This window comes from Thermobia domestica, chromosome 10, assembly GCF_964235325.1.
Source record: "Thermobia domestica chromosome 10, izTheDome1.hap1.1, whole genome shotgun sequence".
Taxonomy (NCBI): Eukaryota; Metazoa; Arthropoda; class Insecta; order Zygentoma; family Lepismatidae; genus Thermobia; species Thermobia domestica.
In genome coordinates, this window is record NC_137463.1 from 213,676,320 (window position 1) to 213,695,844 (window position 19,525).

Below are 19,525 nucleotides of genomic sequence, written 5' to 3' on the forward strand. Positions count from 1 at the left end.
GCTTCGTAATACGGTTAAGTTCGTATTCATAAATGGTAATATCCAAGTAAATTCAGCCCTACTTTCCTTCTTCGGGAACTGAATTTTCAAAAATCCCGGGTTTGGTAAACCAAATTTTTATAACGACTCTATAGAAAAGCGTCGTCAACCTGGTCCGTCTTGTAATATATAAGTTACGAAGCGATAATTACTTTTCTTTATGCAAGAATCAACTCAGATATTCAAAGATCATTAGTCTCACCTTTATTGCTTGATATGTCTTAAATATTCCTTTTTAAAACCGTGAAATACATAAATTCACTTGACTAGGTCAACACATAACATGTACATAGCCACAACTATCCCATAATAATCTCTTACATATATTAAAAACATTCTTCTTTTCTGTTAATTTAAAATGAACATTCTACTAAGTATATTACATATTTATGAGCACTTTTTGCCCACGGTACAGGTAAATATTATACAAACTAAAGTATTTCGTTATAAGCCTACTTCCGCAATAGTGTTGCCACGAGACGAGACTTCAGGCTGTCTCGTATCGTCTTGTGCAAAACATGTCTTGTCTCGTGTCCCGTCTCGGAAAAATGTTTGTCCCGTCTCGTGTCTCGTCTCGAGAGATTCCGTCCCGTCTCGTTGCGTTTGTCTCGTTTTGTTTCGTCTTGTCTCGTCTTGTCTCGTAAAAAATATAGCAGCATACCATGGGAACGAAAGTAAATAGTAGCAGGCTCCACCATGCTAATCAAGATACAATAAAGTTATAAGTATTACCCAGAACACACAAGACAAGAAATATCACGGTAGCTACACCGTGAAGCCTTCACCTCTGGTGTATGTGGTAGTCGGTTCGATCTCGGTTAGTGCCATGTGAGCTTTGTGGTGGACAAAGATTGAATGTGTGTGTGGACCGCGGTTGCTCAGTGGTAGAGCGTTCACCTCTGGTTCTTGGGGTCTCGAGTTCTTCATTCCACCATTTCATTCGTTACTCATCATCAGTGTCTCCTTTAGCCTAACCGGCATAAACGTGGGACGTAAAACTCAAAGATTTCATTTCATTTCATTTCATTTTTCGAATGTGTGTTTTTTCTCGAAGTTGTCTAGTATTCTACCACTTTCTTTATTCCACTAATTTTCCCATCATCATCCATTCGACCAAAGTTGCCTAAAGGTCTTAAAAATAAATTCAAATAAGCTCACAAGGCAAGGACGTTTACAAGATAAAATATCTCTGCTGTTAGTTGTCTGAGGCTTCTCGACCCTGGATTTTTTTTTTTTTTTTTTTTTTACATTCTGAAACATTGAAATTTGTTTTACCAGTTTCAATACACGAATATACAGTAAATTGCTCATAGGTGCGTGGAAGATGAAGACACTAATGTCAAATAATGTTTACACGACAAGCGAAGTTCGATGTAAAGGTGTCACCATCCCCGACACTATCGTATACTATCAGCCCAATTGCTTTATAGTGTCTTTATATATATGTCTGAGAGAGAGAAAGATGGAAAGATATATAGATAAATAGAGAGATAGATATGTGTGTACACTTTGATTTCGTATATTCCAGCCTTTAGGTTTCACAGTGTTAACCCATACCAATCCAAAAACTACTTTCCATTTTAGCATGTTTAGAGTTGTTGATTTTTTTTTTAAGCTCGGAACCAAATAATTTTATTGAGTAATGGAAAGTATTTGATTGAAATTTTATATGTTACTGCACAGTAAGCTCTACTTAAAGTGCCATAGTAATGGGAGCTGAACGACACATCGGACGAAAGAATGCTTGGGGCCAGTCTTCACCTCCATGGTTCAAATCTGTTCCCATAACCGCGGTGTGTGTGCTACTATGTGGAGGTTGCCCCGTTTGTGTAACAAACTCATGACAGTACACCCAGATTAGCTAGTGGTCTAAAAAAAAAGTTGATTTTTGGGTGGCCATTTTGGATTAAAGTTTCTTATATTGTTGTGATCTATTCGTAATCATACAACGTACATCTTCATACCAAGAAGAGCGGTCTGCGGCCATAGACCATCGGCTTGAAGGCCTCGGGTTGAGTCCCGGAAGGGTCATGTGTATGGATTTTAACAGCATTTGTTTTCGTATTGTGTCAGGGGGGAAAATCGTACGGGATAAAAGGATTTCAGTCTGAAAAAATTGGAGAGAATATCCTCCCCAGGATACTTTCATTGGAGTAAGGAATTAGTAAAAATATAGGATATACATTTTATAGCAGGTTTAAAAATATGGTTTGGGTATCCTATTTATTTTCTGTTAATTATGTTCTTCAATGTTCGAATTTTGATCACTCTCATGATATTTTCTGCTTTCAACGGAGTTCCTTGAATATTATACCAAATATTCTTTACACTCTGCAAGAAACCATTTCTGAAGATAATTCAGGTCGTAATGAATATTATTCACTAGGAAAGGGAAGTATTCCCCTCCTCTCAACATGGAAGCAGGGGGAAATTTCGCACTCTGGTCAGATCAAACATTTCCGCGTAACAAAACGAGGGTCCCCCTGTAAAACCTCTTCACCTAAAGTGTTATTATTAGTATCATAAATGTGCTGAGAGCAAACAATTTGAAGGGTTCGTCGATAATATCTTTGCTTTCTTTGTCCTTCGCCCGCCTTCCAAACGAAGAGGTGAATTTTACAACATGACTGCTGTATAATAAGCGAGCAATTGGTAAAATGGTAAAAGTGTGTTTCTATGTGTATGTGTGTGTGTGTGTGAGAGAGAGAGAGAGAAGACAAAATTTTAGTTGCAAGATGACATACTTCAATGCCGTTTTCGGTTCTTGTAGGAAAAAGAATACCACCACCAGAGAATAAGACAAGTGTAGTCTGTTCTGTTCTCTTCCGCCATCTCAGCCAGAACTTTCAACTACAGCCTGTAATGAGTGCAGACCTTACCCAGTTTTCAAATTGAATAGATGGTGGTGGTAGTTCGGTTTCTTGACCTTGTAAAAATCTTCCCTGTCTTTGATTTTGTTTATCATTCCAGCCAGAAATGAAAAGAATGAGAATTCCTCAGTTTACAGCAAGGGGAATTGGGGACAAGACATTAAGAATGATATTCCTGGAAGCTCATGTATCACGATTGTTTCATTCAATAGACAGAGGACACTTTTCTATGAAGGCTTTTCAACATGTCTTCTCACAAAGGGGATTTTCCTTTTGCAATCTATATGACCACTGGCAATTTCAATCTTGGCCATTCCCGCCAACGTTTTCATTTTCGAGACACGAGACGGGACGAGACATTTCACGAGACGTCCCGTCTCGTCTCGTCTCGTTTTCGAGACGGGACAAGTAGTCTGTCTCGTCTCGTGGCAACACTATTCCGCAACAATTCTTATAGAGGTAGTTCGTGATTACTTCAAATTATATGCTCGTAGCCAAACTGTCTCTATAAGAATTGTTGCGTGAGTACCTTAGGATTCTGAAACATGTATTTTTGGATAGGGCACATATTAGTTCCTAAGTGAAGTCTTGACCCGACTGCGGTAGGTCCCACACTTTTGGAACTATAGACCTTTAAAGTTCATTTTTTCATGTTTTCGGTGGTCTATCACTAAGAAAGAAAGCATTGGCGCACCTACGTTGTTCTATACTTTGTCTTATCTTGATGTAAGGAATCACCTCCCAAACGTTGTCGGTGTTTTGAAACACCCTATATAAAAGCCCAATTAAGAAAAAATAATCACATTCCTACAGTTAACTATGAATTTATCGTTCTTCTCCCAATTGCGCGATTATTTAACCTGAAAGTTCCTAATAAAGAAAATTTTTTAAAACTCAAAAACATTTTCAAAAATAAACGACTTTTGTAACAATAAAAGTTAGTTGCCATTTTAAATATTTTATGCTCATGTGAAATTGTTTAAAATATTTTTTTTCCTTGAAAGATTTTAATGTAGATGCTATGTAGATATATTTGTCATGAAATGATTTTTTTTTGTTCATATTACATTTTCGACTTTCGATATCATTATTTAGTCCATCATTTCGTTCTACTTCTTCCACTATCTGTTATTATTATTATTATTATTATTATTATTATTATTATTATTATTATTATTATTATTATTATTATTATTATTATTATTATTATTATATTACATCTCATAGCTATATAAAGGTAACCAAGAAAGTTTAAGTCCTGTGCTTAATTGGCCCTCACACCGTGAGTTGAATGCCAGTGGAAATAAGGCGAAGGTCAGTTGTTGGTGTGGGTATATCCAACTCACTACCTGGTTGTAGCAGTTCAGTTACACCGTGCATTTGTGTAAGGACGGAGTGGACATAGAACCTCTACAGAGCGTCATAAAGGCATGTATGCTGTACGAGTTCAAACTGGGATCAAACGCCGCTGTAGATGGGTGGAAGATATGCCAGAGCTTTGGTGAGGGTGTCGTGACTGCGCGGACAGTGCAGCGGTGATTAACAAGATTAAGGACGGTGACGAAACACTCTAACAAGCACCACGTGCCGGAGGAACAACACGTGTACAAAATGAAGATCTTCAGGCAGCAATTGAAGCGAACAGTGGCCGACATGTAAGGATAAACCATCCGGCAGCACTACAACTTGGGTTGATGGGTCGCACATGATTTGATTCCGGGCCAGAACGCAACGCGAGCAGACATCTGCATTTCTTTCCTGTCTCGTCTGAGGAAAGAGCCATTTCTGGACAGGGTGTTGACATGTGATAAGTGGGTCCTGTACGAAGCTTCACGGCGCCGTCATCATTGGTTAGCATGCCATGAACCGTTCCAAAACAGCCGAAACCAGCACTACACTAGAAGAAAGTCGTCCTGTGTGTTTGGTGGACTGCTCACGGAATCGTGCATCGGGAACTGCTACCAGCTGGTCTGAGCAGTTGGTCAATGCAACTGTGTACTGTCAGCAGTTGAGCCGTGTTCAAGAAAAACTCAAAACTGTAGAGCCAACACTTCTAAATCACAAAGGGGTCTCCCGGTTACAGGACAACGCTAAGCCTCACGTGGCTAGGATGACCCGGGACACTATTCTACGCCTTGGATGGAAAACACAATTGCATCCGCCATACTCCCCGTAAATTGCACCGTCCGATTATCACCTTTTCCGATGCTTGGACAATTAACTTAGAGGACGCCAGTTCAAATCCCTAGTAGAGGTGCAAAATGCACTTGATACCTTCTTGGTTTCACGGCTCACCAAGTTCCATTGCGATGGAATCCATGGCCTTCCAGAACGTTGGCAGAAGGTCGTCGATGCTGATGGGGACTATTTTTGATCTTCCAGGTACGTCTTAGGAGACATATTAACGTTCGAAACAAAAGGTGGTAGGTGAAAAAAGCGACAGAACTTTCTGGGTTACCTTGATACTATTCGAGCTCAAGGGAACTGTAACATAACGAAACAATGGCAAATATCTGTTCTTCTGTATTCTAGGCAGAACTAAACTCGTACTTAAAGAACGGAAAGGCTTGTATTTATTAGCATACAGAAATATATATATATATATATATATATATATATATATATATATATATATATATATATATATATATATATATATATATATATATATAAATAATATAATATAATATAATTATACCAATAAAATATAAATTCCGAATCTGACAAACGGAAACTGTCATAACATTGCTGTTAAAGTGAATCATGATTGTACAGCAATGATTCACTATTGGTAAAGTGTTGTATAAATATATAGGATGGCATCTACAAATTATTATTTAATAATGATCCGAATAGTTTGGTTCTGTATGTTAGTTACATAATATGAATAATAACAGTGCTATTTCTACATATAAGCTAAGTGTTTAATAGATTAGATGCTTATGAGGCCATGCCACGATCTACAACTTCAAAGTTATTATTTCAACGTATTACAACTAGAACATTCTAAGGTTGAGAACCTACAAAAGTTTAAAGTATTTATAGAACACCCAGCTTTCAAATATAATAAGGGAAGCTCGGATGCTTTTATTTTTGAGAAAAAAAAAGAAAAAAAAGTAACGTCACAGGTCAAAAATATGAACAGCATAGAGGAAGAAGATAGAGAAAGGAATACCGAAGTTGGAGCATTCACAAAGAATTTTGGAGGAATTTATTAGAAATCTAGCTGATACGTAGCACTGCACATAATCCGTATTACGTAACTAAGTACACAACTAAAACATTTGAATCACTTTTTATTAAATAATCACTTGTATATCATCCTATACGTATATAACATAAAGGTTTTAGTGATAAAACAACGAATTGATTGATTTTCCGCTGAAATGAAATTCACTCATTGATTACAGGATATTTAATCCATGGTGCAATGTTAAAAACAATTTGACAAGTTTATATTTTAACTGGAATGTAACGAACATGCTATGTTTACTATCCTTTCGAAATACCAATTCATGAAAACAAGAACGAAAACTAAGTAAATTTTTTCTAGTACTATCACCAACAAAATTGCATTCCTCTCTTTTATGTTCTTTTTTAAAATAAATTTTAAAACGAATGGACCGATTTGAATACGGCTTTCAGTAGATAAGGTGGCATGGTGGCTTAGTGGATAATGATAGAGAACTCACCTATGGCACTAAAGGTCCCTTATTCGATCCCAGATCACGTGAGTTTGTGGTAAATGACATCGCGTCCATGTTATTTTCTTCTCGAGTTCTCCCGGTTTCTCCCACATTCTTATTTCACGAACTGTTTTCACAATCATTCATTAATAATCTATCTCCTCTGGCGTAATCGTGGCATGTAAAAATAGAAAATTCATTTCGTTTTCACCTCTGATGCAAAGGGACCTTGATTCAATCCCAGGACATGAGTTTGTGGGGGATAGCATCGTGTCCGTGGGTTTCTCTTTTGGGATTCTCCGTTTTTCCATGTCTTGATTTCACCAGTTTTTCTTAATCATGCTTTTCATTAATCATCCAGCCCCTCTAGCATGTAAGGCATAAAACTAGAAATCTTATTTCGTTTCATATTTTTTTTATATTTTGGTAAGTAATAATAGAACTACATTCTTCTTACTCCCCTTCCGATAGATGCTAGGGCGTAAATAAGGGTCACGCAGACCCCGCATTGCGGGGGCTTGCCCAAGCCATCAAGGGGCCCCCAAATCGTGAAGTGGGACGTAAAGAAGGGGCCTCACTCCACGCTGCCTGCGGGAAGGCCCCTAAGCCTTTAGTTACGCCATTGGATAGATGTACTCAAATGTTTACGCTGTTGGGAAGAAAACATCTGAAATGAGCTATCGTTGGCGACTTAACGACAGGCAGATGTTTCTGTATATTCCTGATAAATATGTCTATTCCTCATTTGTGTCCATTTAGCTTCAAGCAATTTGCACTATAACAGAAGTCTAGGAACTGGTCTAGTCTTGACATGTCTAATAACAACTCTATTTCTTGTAAATAAGAAAAACAAAAAAAAAAAAAAAAAATTTGAGACAGGGACTGTTGGGGGCTGTATTTGGTCAATTTATCAGAAATTATAAAGAAAATAATTCTGATATCAGCGGCACGAGGGGACTGTGACTGAGGCTAAACGAAAGAATGTAAAACCGTTCTGTTTCTCCTTTTACTCGCTTTCTTTGATTTTTTTGTCAATGTCAGAAGCAGCCCAAATGTCCTTCAACACATGTCTGTGTTTCCTATTATAGATACCGGTATTTCCTTCTGATGACGCAAAACTTGTTACATGTTCCTGATTGTACCATTAAAAAAAAAAATGAAGTTATGGTACAAAGCTTGAAGGGTTTAAAATTAAAACAAAATAAAAGAGGTCAAACCATTACCATCCTAATGTATGAGGTCAAACCATTACCCTCTTTCAGAAAAGATATTTGTAATGGCCTTTTGTAGAACTGATAAAAATAAAGTAGCAATTAATGTTTAGAAATGAAATAAAATCTTTGAGTTTAACGTCCCATGATTATGCCCCTAAGGGAGACGGTGATTAAAGGAAGTGAATGATGGTGGGAAATTGGTGGAATAAGAAGTACCTCGAGAAAACCTACGAGCGCAATGTTGTTTACTACAAACTAACTTGGCCGGAGTCGAACCAGACTCTACGCACCAAAGGAAAGCACTCTATCACGGAGCCACCATGCTCCTTAATGAAGTCGTTAAGTTTTACGTCCCACGATTATGCCGGCTAGGCTAAAGGAGACGGTGATGATGAGAAACGAATGAAATAATGGAATGAAGAAAGTGGGAGAACCCCGAGAAAACACATGCACACGGTGTTTGTACACCACAAGGCTCACTTGGCGGAAGCTGGGATCGAAACAAGGACTCCATGTATCAGAGGTGAACGCTCTACCACTGAGCTACCGCAACCCCATGCCTCTTAATGTTTACAAGTTATGGCCTAGTTAACTCCACCATTGCTTAGTTATTCCAATGTTTCTGTTCCATGACATGTGTTTACCGATATGTAAAACTTGAGTTTTTTTTACAAGCGTGTAATTAATCCGATAAAAATTAGGTCTAAGGATTAGATTAATCAATTAAAATTTGTTACTTTTAAATGAATTGATTCCTTTCGGAGTTAAATTTTTAACTAATAATCGTTAAATAAAGTAGTATCGATTAAAAATTTAATATTTTTTTTCTAAAAAGATTATCTGTTATTCCAGGTACTTATTATTCCAAAAAATAAGTTTGGAATATTCCATCTTCGTTCTGTTTAATTGAAATTTGGGTACATGAAACAAATGTCCGACTTAAAAATAAAACGATAAAAGCAGAAAATAATTCATTACTATTATCATTTAAAAAAAAAAAAAAATTGAAGTCTGTGCCAAGCCAAACAAATTAATGCCTAATATAGAATCAGTTTGGATAGTATTTTATGAGATACCATCGCTAAAGATACCATCACTACCTGCAACACTATACTAAAGCTGGGAGTAGCTGAAATTGACTAGTACCCCTGTTTTCAACATTGATATCCAGCGAGCAAAGGCGGTAAGAGGTCGTTTTCTTGCAATCAATTCAGCGTCCCCCCCCCCCAAAAAAAAATGTTCCGCCTCCTTTAACTCTGTATTCAAACCAGAAGTAATAGAAATAAACCACTTTCGATTTCAGCATTTGTCCCAATCCAAGAACGGTAATAAATAGTGATAAGCGGTTTTTAACAGTCGATTCAGCGTCTCAAGGAAACATACCATTGTCCCGCGCAATACTTTACTGAAAACAGGAAGTAGTTAGCATTTACTAGTACTTTCGGTTTCAATACTTTCTTCTATAGAGCGAAAACTATAAGATTTCGAAAAGCGCTTATTGTTTTGTACAGATGTCCCAAGAATGAGTTTTGTCTCTACTTTTATACAGCGTGGTCCAAAAGTAGGTATACAGTGCTACAAAGTATGACATTTTAGTTTATTAGGATAATTAATTTATTTGCTTCTGTCTGTTCCAAGCTTAAGGTATGAGTGAAGAGAGATTAAGAACAAATAATATAGAAACTAAGTCCTACCTGAATGGATAACAATAAGAAAATTATATAAAATGTCATGAGCCGGTCAATGCGGGACTATATACCTACTTTTGGGCCACTCTGTATATCTGTTGAAACCGGAAGTTGTGAAAATCTAAGTTAATCGCATAATGGTTGGAACGGAAGTAGATAGCAATAAACAGTTGTTTGATGTGGGTTCAGTATACTCCAAGAATATGTTTCATCTCTGATTTTATTCTTTTATTGAAACGAGAACTTGATAGGCATAAATTAGCATTTCTGGTTTCAATCTTAAGCTCTATAGAGCATTAAATCAAATTTAAATATAAATAAGAAATAGCGAGTAATAGATTTTTGATATATTGTAGATTCAACGTCCGAGGAAGGAAAGTTTTGATCTGATTCCTTTATTGCAGCTAGTAGTTATAGATGTACTACTAGAAGTTTGAGTATGCCTATTGCATTCGAAATCTGGAACGTTCACCTCTGGTGCTTGGGGTCCCTGGTTCGATCCCAGCTCGCGCCGTGTGGACTTTGTGGTGGACAAACACCGTGCTCGTGGGTTTTCTCGGGGTTCTCCCGTTTCCTCCCAATTTCTTCATTCCACCATTTCACTCATTTTTCATTACAACCGTCTCCTTTAGCCTAACCGGCATAACCATGGGACGTTAAACTTACAGATTTCTTTTTCTTTCTTTCTTTCTTTCTTTTTTTCTTTTTTTTTTTTTTTCGAAATCTGGAAGTTTGGAAATCTGCTGTAGTCTTACACTGTGAAACGAAACTCACTTGTTTCTATTATTGTCCTACTGTTGAACTTATAACGCTATATCTCTGGTAACACTGTATCTCCGTTTTTTTTATAGGTCCCGCTGACTGAAGAGGAGAAAACTTTATGGTTGCTGCAGGAGGCATTCATCTGGGGTACCCTGATCACTCCTTTCGCTGGAAGTCGCTTGGCCATCAACATAGGAGCTAAGAAACAATTTGGATGGGCTACTTTGGGTGCAGCGCTATGTTCTCTCCTTGTTCCTGCTGCTTGGAATACCCCTGCTCACGTGCTGCTTCGCGTAATACAGGGGATGCTTGTGGTAAGTGACTGGAACCATCTCAAGTTTTCGTCCTTCGGGAAATCAGAATTTATTTTTCTGCACAAAAGACCATTATATATAGGCTACTAGCTGATGACTTCACCTCATAGACTTCCGCATTTGGTAGGATTATGGCCTCGCACCTCATATTTCAGTTTTTGCTTCCGTTTTTCGCACAGCATTATTCTCTGCGCAAAATTGGAACCTCATTCTCCCTCAGAATACGCATTTCAGTCAAGATGAAATGATATAAACCGATGTTGGCCCAAGTCCTGTGTTAAAAAAGTTCAAATAGTCCACATGTTTTCCCTGGTAAGACTGACAACCTCGAAGTCATTTTTATATATTGAGAAAAAAAATGTTCTCTTCTCTCGTTAAAAATCTGAATTTCCTAAAATGTTGTGGCATGTGCCCACTTGTTTCGAATAAGGAGTTTATATACCAAGTTTCATTTTCTAAATATTTCTAGTCTTAAAAGATTTCGAGATATAGCCATCTTATTATAAGAATTGAAACGCCCACAGTTTTTTCTTTCCTTGTAGGGGAAATATCAAAAACACACTTAAATACGTCTTTAATGATTTTAAATGAAAAGTCTAAATAACGAATTTCATGTGTCTAACCTTAAAGAATTTCGAGGTATAAGCATCTTATTATAATAATTGTAAATATCACCTCTTTTTCCTTCTCACTCCTTTTCACTTCTAGGGCAAATGTTTGTTCTTTTTTTTTTAAAAAAAAAAAACAATCGCAGAAACATATGTATAATTATTTTAAATGAGAAGTTCAAATGTCAAATGTCATGTCTACAATCTTTAGAAGTTCTGTAATATGTACGTTTTAAGATAATAATTGCCACTCGTCTTTCCCCTTTCACTATCGAATTTCCAAAAATCCTCCCTTAGTGGTACCTTACGTCACAAATCCTATGCATTGTCAAAATTTCAAGTTTCTAGCTTAATCGGTTTGTCCTGGGCGTTCATCAATCAGTCAGCCACTCACTCAGGACTTCTTCTGTATATAGAGAAAATATAAAGGATGTTTCTTTTAGAGGCGGAGAACGTTATGTTGAAATAAAACAAAATGTTTTAATGTCCATGAAATTAGCTTTATTTGACAGATCATTTTATGACATTAATGTTCGAATATGATTTCGGGTATATAGCCAGCGCGGCTGGCGCGTACATGGCGTAATGTGGAGGTTCAATTTTCACACACTGTTCGCAGTAAATCAGGCTGTATTTCGGCAGTAACACGTCAAATGTTGGCTTCCCAGTGCTGAATTGTTTCTGGTTCCTCGGCGTAGACATGAGACTTTACAATCCCCAGAGAAAATAATCTAATGGCGTCAAATTGTACGAACGAGGTGACCAGTTAACAGATCCATTTTGTAAAATTAATCGTTCGTTAAATGTTTCTTTCAGTAAATTCATTCTGCCGCGCGCTATGTAGCGTCGTCCTTCTGAAACCACATGTCTGCAACATTAATGTCTTTTACTTGAGGCACGAAAAAGTTAGTAATTATGTCTCTGTACCGCTCACCGTTGACTGTAACGTTCTGACCAGCATCATTTTTGAAGACATATGGACCAATGATTCCATCGGCCCAATTATTCCACCGGATGCATATTATCGTTTACAGTAAACGTATTGCGAAAACGATCCATAGTTTCTCGAATTTATCTCTCTAATGGACGATTGAGCACCTTAAAATTCACGTAATGTCCGATGATTTTGTCGAATTGAACCATGGTTTTCAAAATAGATTTGCACAATTTGCAAACGTTGCTCCGGCGTGAGTCTATTCATGATGAATTGCCAAACTAAACTAACCTCAAAACAACCGAGAACTTTAATATCAAAAAAGTGTTGCCAGTTTAAAGTTCTCCGCCTCTATAAAAAAAAAAATAAATAAAAACTTTATTTAGATCATGCATTTCTTTCCACTCAATGCATATGTAAGTATTTGCGAGGCTCAGTGATAGTGCTCACCTCTCTGGCGCGCGGGTTCTCTGATTCGATCCCAGCTCCCGCCAAGTGGACTTTGTGGTGCATAAATACGATGTGCGTAGTTTCTCTGAGTTCCTTCTTTTTCTCCTAATTTTATCATTTCACCATGATCATCCATCACATCATCTTTGTTCCCTTAGACTCGGTACATAATCGTAGAACGTCAATTAAAAAGTGTTAATCGAGAAATTATACACATTTCAGGATTATATTTATAAAATTATCTTTAAGAAAAAAATTAGTCTTTTATCTCTCCCATCTGAATAACTTCGAGATAATTATTTCAAGACTAGATTTCTATCTCCTGACATTTTGAAGTACATCTGCAATTACACAAGTAATCAGATGTTGTTAATAATCACTGGTAGATATTGGTGTTATCTGTATATTTGCGAGATACGTAACAGACAGGGTGTCCAATATAACAATGGCAATCCGGAGTTTGGGACAGTAGAACTTTTGAACCGGAAGCGATACACAAATAATGGTTATACCAAAATAAAGTTTTGTTGATGCATATATATATATATATATATATATATATATATATATATATATATATATATATATATATATATATAAACTAGAAAGCAACAATTAAAGTACACTAGGAACCACACAGTGTTGCCAGATATAACCAAAGGTGTATTTTATTTATTTATTTATTTATTTTATTTTATTATATATTATATTATTTTATATTATCTTATTTTATATTATATTATATTTTATATTATATTATTTTATATTGTTTATTTATTTATTTATTTTTACAAAACACGTAAATTGACATAACTCATACGTATGAATGTTCTGTCGTTAATTTTCAGTTTGTTTAGTTGGAGTAGCTTGGAAACTATGGAGCAGAAATAATGTTTCATTTACACCGATATCCAATTGGATGAGGCCTCTTTAAGGGATAACTAGGGAAAATCGTATTTTTCTTAAATTAACACTCTGTACTTACAATACTACTAATGTTTCAGTGTATCAAAAGGTGTGTTAAGGATCGGTCTATACAATGCAAATCCTATAAACAATGAAAAAGAAACTTCGAAATTATCATGATAAAACTTTTACTTACTTGTACCCAGCAACACTGCTAATCAGCGAGATAATATTTCCTGCTCTGTTCTTCCAGAAACAGAACACTCTTGTTTCTGTGTAGTCCCAAAATAAAGTACATAACACTTGTTACCAAATGCATTACATGTAAGTAGTTGCAGGAATTTCAAACTGTATTTTTAAATAATTACTAGTACTAGGCCTAAAATACTTCCAATAAATTTGAAATAACTTGTCTTTCTTTTCAGGGTTTAACATGGCCAGCAATCCATATGTTGGCTGCTAGCTGGATTCCTCCTTTGGAGCGCAGTCAATTTGTTTCTTGTTATACCGGTAAGTTTATATTAAAAACATACATAGGTTATAAGTGAAACATGCGTAGTCGTAAGAAAAGAAAATTCTTCATTTGATATTTATTTTTTTTTCTATCCAAAATTGATTTTTAAATGGCATTTATTATAGTTTTATCAAGTCCAAGTCCACGAATTGATTTAGAACTTCGACTGTGCATAACTTAAGAACCGAAAGTCTGCACAATATATGTCACACGCTTATTTAGCAGGTCAACGTTTACCACAGTGGCGTTATTTAGAGAGGATATGGGGGACTGTCATCCTTGAGTTTGACAAACACATACTTTTTAATAAATTTTATAGGTTACTAATTAAAAGATATGAAGGTCTTAAGTCAGTGAACAATCTCCTCCCCCCTCCCTCTTGGCAAAATCTGAAATGACTCTACTGGTTTACCACAATGCCAAATTTGATTCCGATTTGATGAGTTCGGTTGAACTTGATAGTATCCTTGACTTTTCAAGGGCAAATCAAATGAAGGATGATATAAAAAGTGGGCTTACAATTATGCAATGACATTTTTAATTGTAGTTATTATTACTATTGAGCAAAATTTTAAGTAAATTGTTTATTATTATTATTATTATTATTATTATTTATTATTTATTATTATTATTATTATTATTATTATTATTATTATTATTATTATTATTATTATTATTATTATTATTATTATTATTATTATTATTATTGTTGTTGTTGTTGTTCAAGAAGCAAGTTTGTTTTGTAGACGGTAATAGTGACTATCATATCATGGTAATTTATATTGATAGCTTAAATAAAAGGCTATTGACTCAAAATTCTGAACGAATGTTTTCTTAACAAGGAGCAAGAATGGATGCAGTTAGTGTGGATTTAACATTTTCCATGAGCTCCTCCGTGGCTAAGCGGTTAGGGTACGCTCCTCCGGCGTGAGACCTGGGTCCGATTCACGGTGGGAGCTCATGTGGTTCGGATTCCACGTTAATCAGTAGGTCCCGTCTCATATAGTCTCGCTGCTGAAACGGGACGATAAACTCAAAATCAGATCAAATTAAGATTTTCCATACACACTCGTGTTTCTGGTCGATGAAACTTTTTGGGAAAATAAAAATAAAAATGAGTTCGTGCCATTTTATATATGGAGCTGCTTGACGATACCAATATCTAATTCATTTTCATACGTTTTGACATTTTCATTTCGAAGGATAAGGAGCGAGAAATTTAGTTATTAGCGTTATATACAGGATGGAACATGTATCTTGAGTCGTTCTTGTAATCTTTAATTGCTGAAAATGTTGTAATTCTGTGCTATGCAAATATGAAAGAAGGGAAATTGACATATTCTGTAATAGCTACCACCACATCGAGAGTTGCCATTCCAACCTAAAGACGTCACCTGCAAATCTTGGTAGTTGGCCTCAGTAAAATGTGCTAATTCATCATTATGAATGAACCACCTAACTGACTATTCGACTGTGAGGAGTGTGTATGATGATCTTTCAATTTGTTTCAAATTCTTTCAAGTACTCTTTGTATTGTAACTTTTGATTTTGTTTAGATGGTAAAATAATCCAAAATTAATATATCGGAAGAATATGTAGCAAGGAGAAAAATTTATCAATTTTAGTTACCATATGTCTGCGCTTATGCGATGTCCGCATTTTGAGATTAAATATTTCCGTTTATATACATTTTCCGGAACTTCCTGGGTTGTCCGAAATTTCTAAGCTCAAATGTATTGTCAAGTCAATTTTCGACATTTAACGTGAAAATTATATTTGGCATTTTATATTGAAAGAAGGAATTGTTACAAATAATTAGATCTATTAAAAAGTATGAATAGGCAAAGTTAACATAATGCTGTGTAATATTCATAGACAATATTAGACATAATGTTAGACAATATAAACATAATATTGTCTAACATTAGTTATCTTTTTTTTTTTTTTTTTTTTTTTTTTTTTAGACATTTCAAGATTATATAAATATATATATAGGTAGTAAAAGATAACTTATTCTTGTGTCAAAAGTTAATGTTTATATAACTAGTTAGCTAGATGAAAGTGTGTGCGCATTTTGCCATTTCACTATATGGTAACCGTAATCAGTTGTAAATGTCATTACAGTTACTTAATAGAAGAATTTAAATTACCCGTATGAAATGTTTTTCGTATGTTTCGTAATGGTACTAACGCTTTTTCTTATCTTCCATTTTTTTTTTTCTTGTAGCTTCTTACTTGGGAGTCGCCTTATCCATCTTGATTGGCAGTCCGTTTGTGCGTGCTGTTGGCAGTAATGCTTTATTTTATGTTTTAAGTTTATTTGGCGCTGTATGGTTCATTCTGTGGTCAAAATTTGTATTCGATTCACCTGCAAAACATCCACGGATTTCTGAGCAAGAAAGAAAACATATTGAAAATTCCACCAAAGGAGTGCTTCGAAGAGAAAAGGTACGCTCATTGTTTTAGACAATTATTTTATATCACTGAGTAACGGCTCTTAAGGAAAATCACACTTAAAGAAAATCATCGCTATTAGGAAAGGGAAGAAGTAGCTTATGGTTTTCAGTATTCATGAATTAAAACATTAGGTACCGGTAGGTGTTTTCCCTTCCCTTATAGCGATATGAGTTTAAGATCCACGACTGTATGATTGTTATAATGATGATTGGGAATGTACCATAGAAATATGGGTAGCATCGTTAGTTTTTTTTTTCCTCCCCAAAGTTTCCATACTTTTTCCTTTCCGGCTTAAGTTTAGAGGTGCCCCCCATTTTCAAGCCTACAAAAAAGCAGTTAAAACATTAAAACTTGTCAGGTTAGTTTTGGTCAGGTAAAGTTACCCGGTAAGATTGTAGTTAGACTAGAACAGTGACAGGAACCGGTTCTCATAGAAGCTTCAATTATCACTTAAATTCGATAATCCGTGGTTCTCATAAAAATTTAATAGTCTCTTCATTATTCTTATACAGTTCTGTAAAACTCAATGCGGAAATATCCAGTGGTGCTATTCTAATTTTTAACAACAACCAGTTCTGTACATATATATAGGCTCAAAGCGGAAAATTAGCGCGCTCCACCAATCCTTTCTTCAACAATGGAACCTCATTCTTATATGCGGGAAATATGACCAACTTCCGTAAATGCTTTTTTGAAATTTGGTGTGAATATTCCGGCGAGCTGGCTTTTGGGAGCTGTGATGGGACGGTAAAAGGGTCAGGCACAATATTAATTTATTTACAGCACAAGGGGATGGTATTTTAGTTCGACCATGCTTTTAATTCTCTTCACTTAAGATAGGGGACTATAATCCTGGGCGTTTGAAATAAAGTGCGCTTGCATTGTTACGTGATCGCGAATCCATGAGCTATCTTCACCATAGTATGTGTAAAGGCCTCCTAGAATTTAAGATACTCACTGTTGTAGAATATAAATTAATAAACACAATTAAAAAATCCTATAACTTTTACGCTTACAGTGTGTCTTTGACTATTATTAATTTATTTTTCCACCTTAGAAACTGTTAATTACCTTGTCATAAAATCCAAACTGTTTAAGAAACACATGTTACAGGTATTATGCAGTCAAACGAATACTAACAATAATACTAAAACAGCAGGTTAGATAATCTGTAAACATTATTTCCCGTCTTTAACCCTCTTGGTCGACACAATTTAATGTTTAATTTTGGTATTTTACAGAGATATCTGATTGAAGTTATTCCTCTATATTAAAAAATAGATGATTATGTAACAATAAATTTACTTTTTTTTTTTTTTTTTTTTTTTTTTTTTTGTAATTGTGAACTTGACATTTATTTATCAGAACTTGGATATGTAATTTTATTGCTATATGCTGAATCGAGTTTTTTTTTTTAAACTTAATTTTGTGTGAATATTGATGTATTATTGATGTAAGTCGAAATTTAATGGAAAATTTTCGTTTATTCGTACGTATGTATAAATGGTTTTGAGAGTGTGTGTGTGTGTATATATATGCGGTATCTTGTGCAATGTAAACTCTTTTCTTGCATGGCAAGTGTTGCTCTAGTATTACTGGATCAAACCAAAGCATGAACTTTTTAATGCTTCCAATGTTAGAACCTTACTGAGTTTGTGAATAAGGTAAACTTTTATTCTTAGTTTTCTCAACAAGACATTGAAAAAAATGAAATCTTTGAGTTTTACGTCACACGATTATGCCGACTAGGCTAAACGAGACGGTGATGATGAAAAATGAATATGGTGTAATGAAGAAAGTGGGAGGAAACGGGAGAACCCCGAGGAAACTCACGCACAGGGTGTATGTAAACCACAAAGTTCCCTTGGCGGGAGCTGCGAACGAACCCGGCCAAGCACCTTAGATGAACGCTCTACCACTGAGCCACCGCGGCCCTTCAACAAGACATTGAGATGTTTATCCCAGATTAAGTTTGAGTCTACTGTAAATCCTAAAAAGTTATAAATATCAGATACCTGTATGAGTTTCCCATCTAAATGTATTTGATAAAAACTTGCAAAATTTTGTTTTATACCATTGAAATTTATTTGTGTTGTTTTCAGTGCATTTGTTACATAGTTATGTTGAGTATTTAATTTAATTTAATATTTCAGGTTCCTTCGCTGCCATTAAAATCCTTTCTGACGTCTTCTCCAGTTTGGGCTTGTGCTGTAGCTATTTTGGGGGGTCAGTGGGGTCAAATCACCCTGTATCAAGCTGCTACAAAGTACCTGAGATTGGTTTATGGATTCTCAGTCACAAATGTAAGTCTCGATAAATCTTACTTCTATATATTTGTATTACATAAATCTTATTTGTATTTTGATCATGTTTCTATCCTTGAAGATAATATAGTTCATAATGCCAATCGCACAAGTCATATTTCTATTGGCTACTTAATTGTTTTCAAGTTTAGTATCGATGCTGTATGAGACATATTTGGTCTAGGAATTAATTCGTGCGGGTGGACAAGAGATGGCGCAACGAACGGAGCGTCCCACAGTTCCGTGTATCCACACATGTGTTTCAAACCCCTGTCATCGCGTATCGTTCGTAGTATAGGGCAGTGGATTAAAGCGTCAACAACACCAGTTTGTAGTTAAGTGAACATGGCGCAATTTGTGCCTGATAAAGTGTTTTTGCGGGGTGTCCTGCTGCATTACTTTAACATGCAGAAAAGTGCGACTGAAAGTCATCGTATTTTGGTGGAAGTGTATGGTGACCATGCTCTAGCTGAGCGAACTGTCAGAAGTGGTTTGCACGGTTTAGAAGTGGTGATTTCGGCTTGGCAGACCAATAGCGAGCTGGACAGCCAAAAAAATTTCAAGACGAAGAATTGACAGCATTGCTCGAGCAGGTTTCGTGTCAAACGCAGGAACAACTTGCAGCAGCATTAGGCGTTGATCAAACAACAGTCTCCAAACGCTTGAAAGCCATGGGAATGATTCAAAAGATGTCACATTGGGTTCCACATGAATTGAAAGACAGAGACGTTGAAAGACGAAAGACTATTTGCGAATTGCTGCTTCAACGACAGAGCAGAA

The 19,525-nt window shown here is 35.8% G+C and overlaps 1 protein-coding gene across 2 annotated transcripts in view; it reads left to right on the forward strand.

The window, feature by feature from the left end:
• LOC145662977 (sialin-like) overlaps positions 1-19,525 on the forward strand; it is a 125,085-nt gene that overhangs the window by 80,241 nt on the left and 25,319 nt on the right. For both annotated transcript variants that reach the window (XM_081729069.1, XM_081729070.1), the window contains exons 3-6: positions 10,349-10,573; positions 13,897-13,981; positions 16,213-16,433; positions 18,596-18,745. In XM_081729069.1, the coding sequence (XP_081585195.1) occupies positions 10,349-10,573; positions 13,897-13,981; positions 16,213-16,433; positions 18,596-18,745 (681 nt within the window). The remainder of the gene's footprint in view (positions 1-10,348; positions 10,574-13,896; positions 13,982-16,212; positions 16,434-18,595; positions 18,746-19,525) is intronic.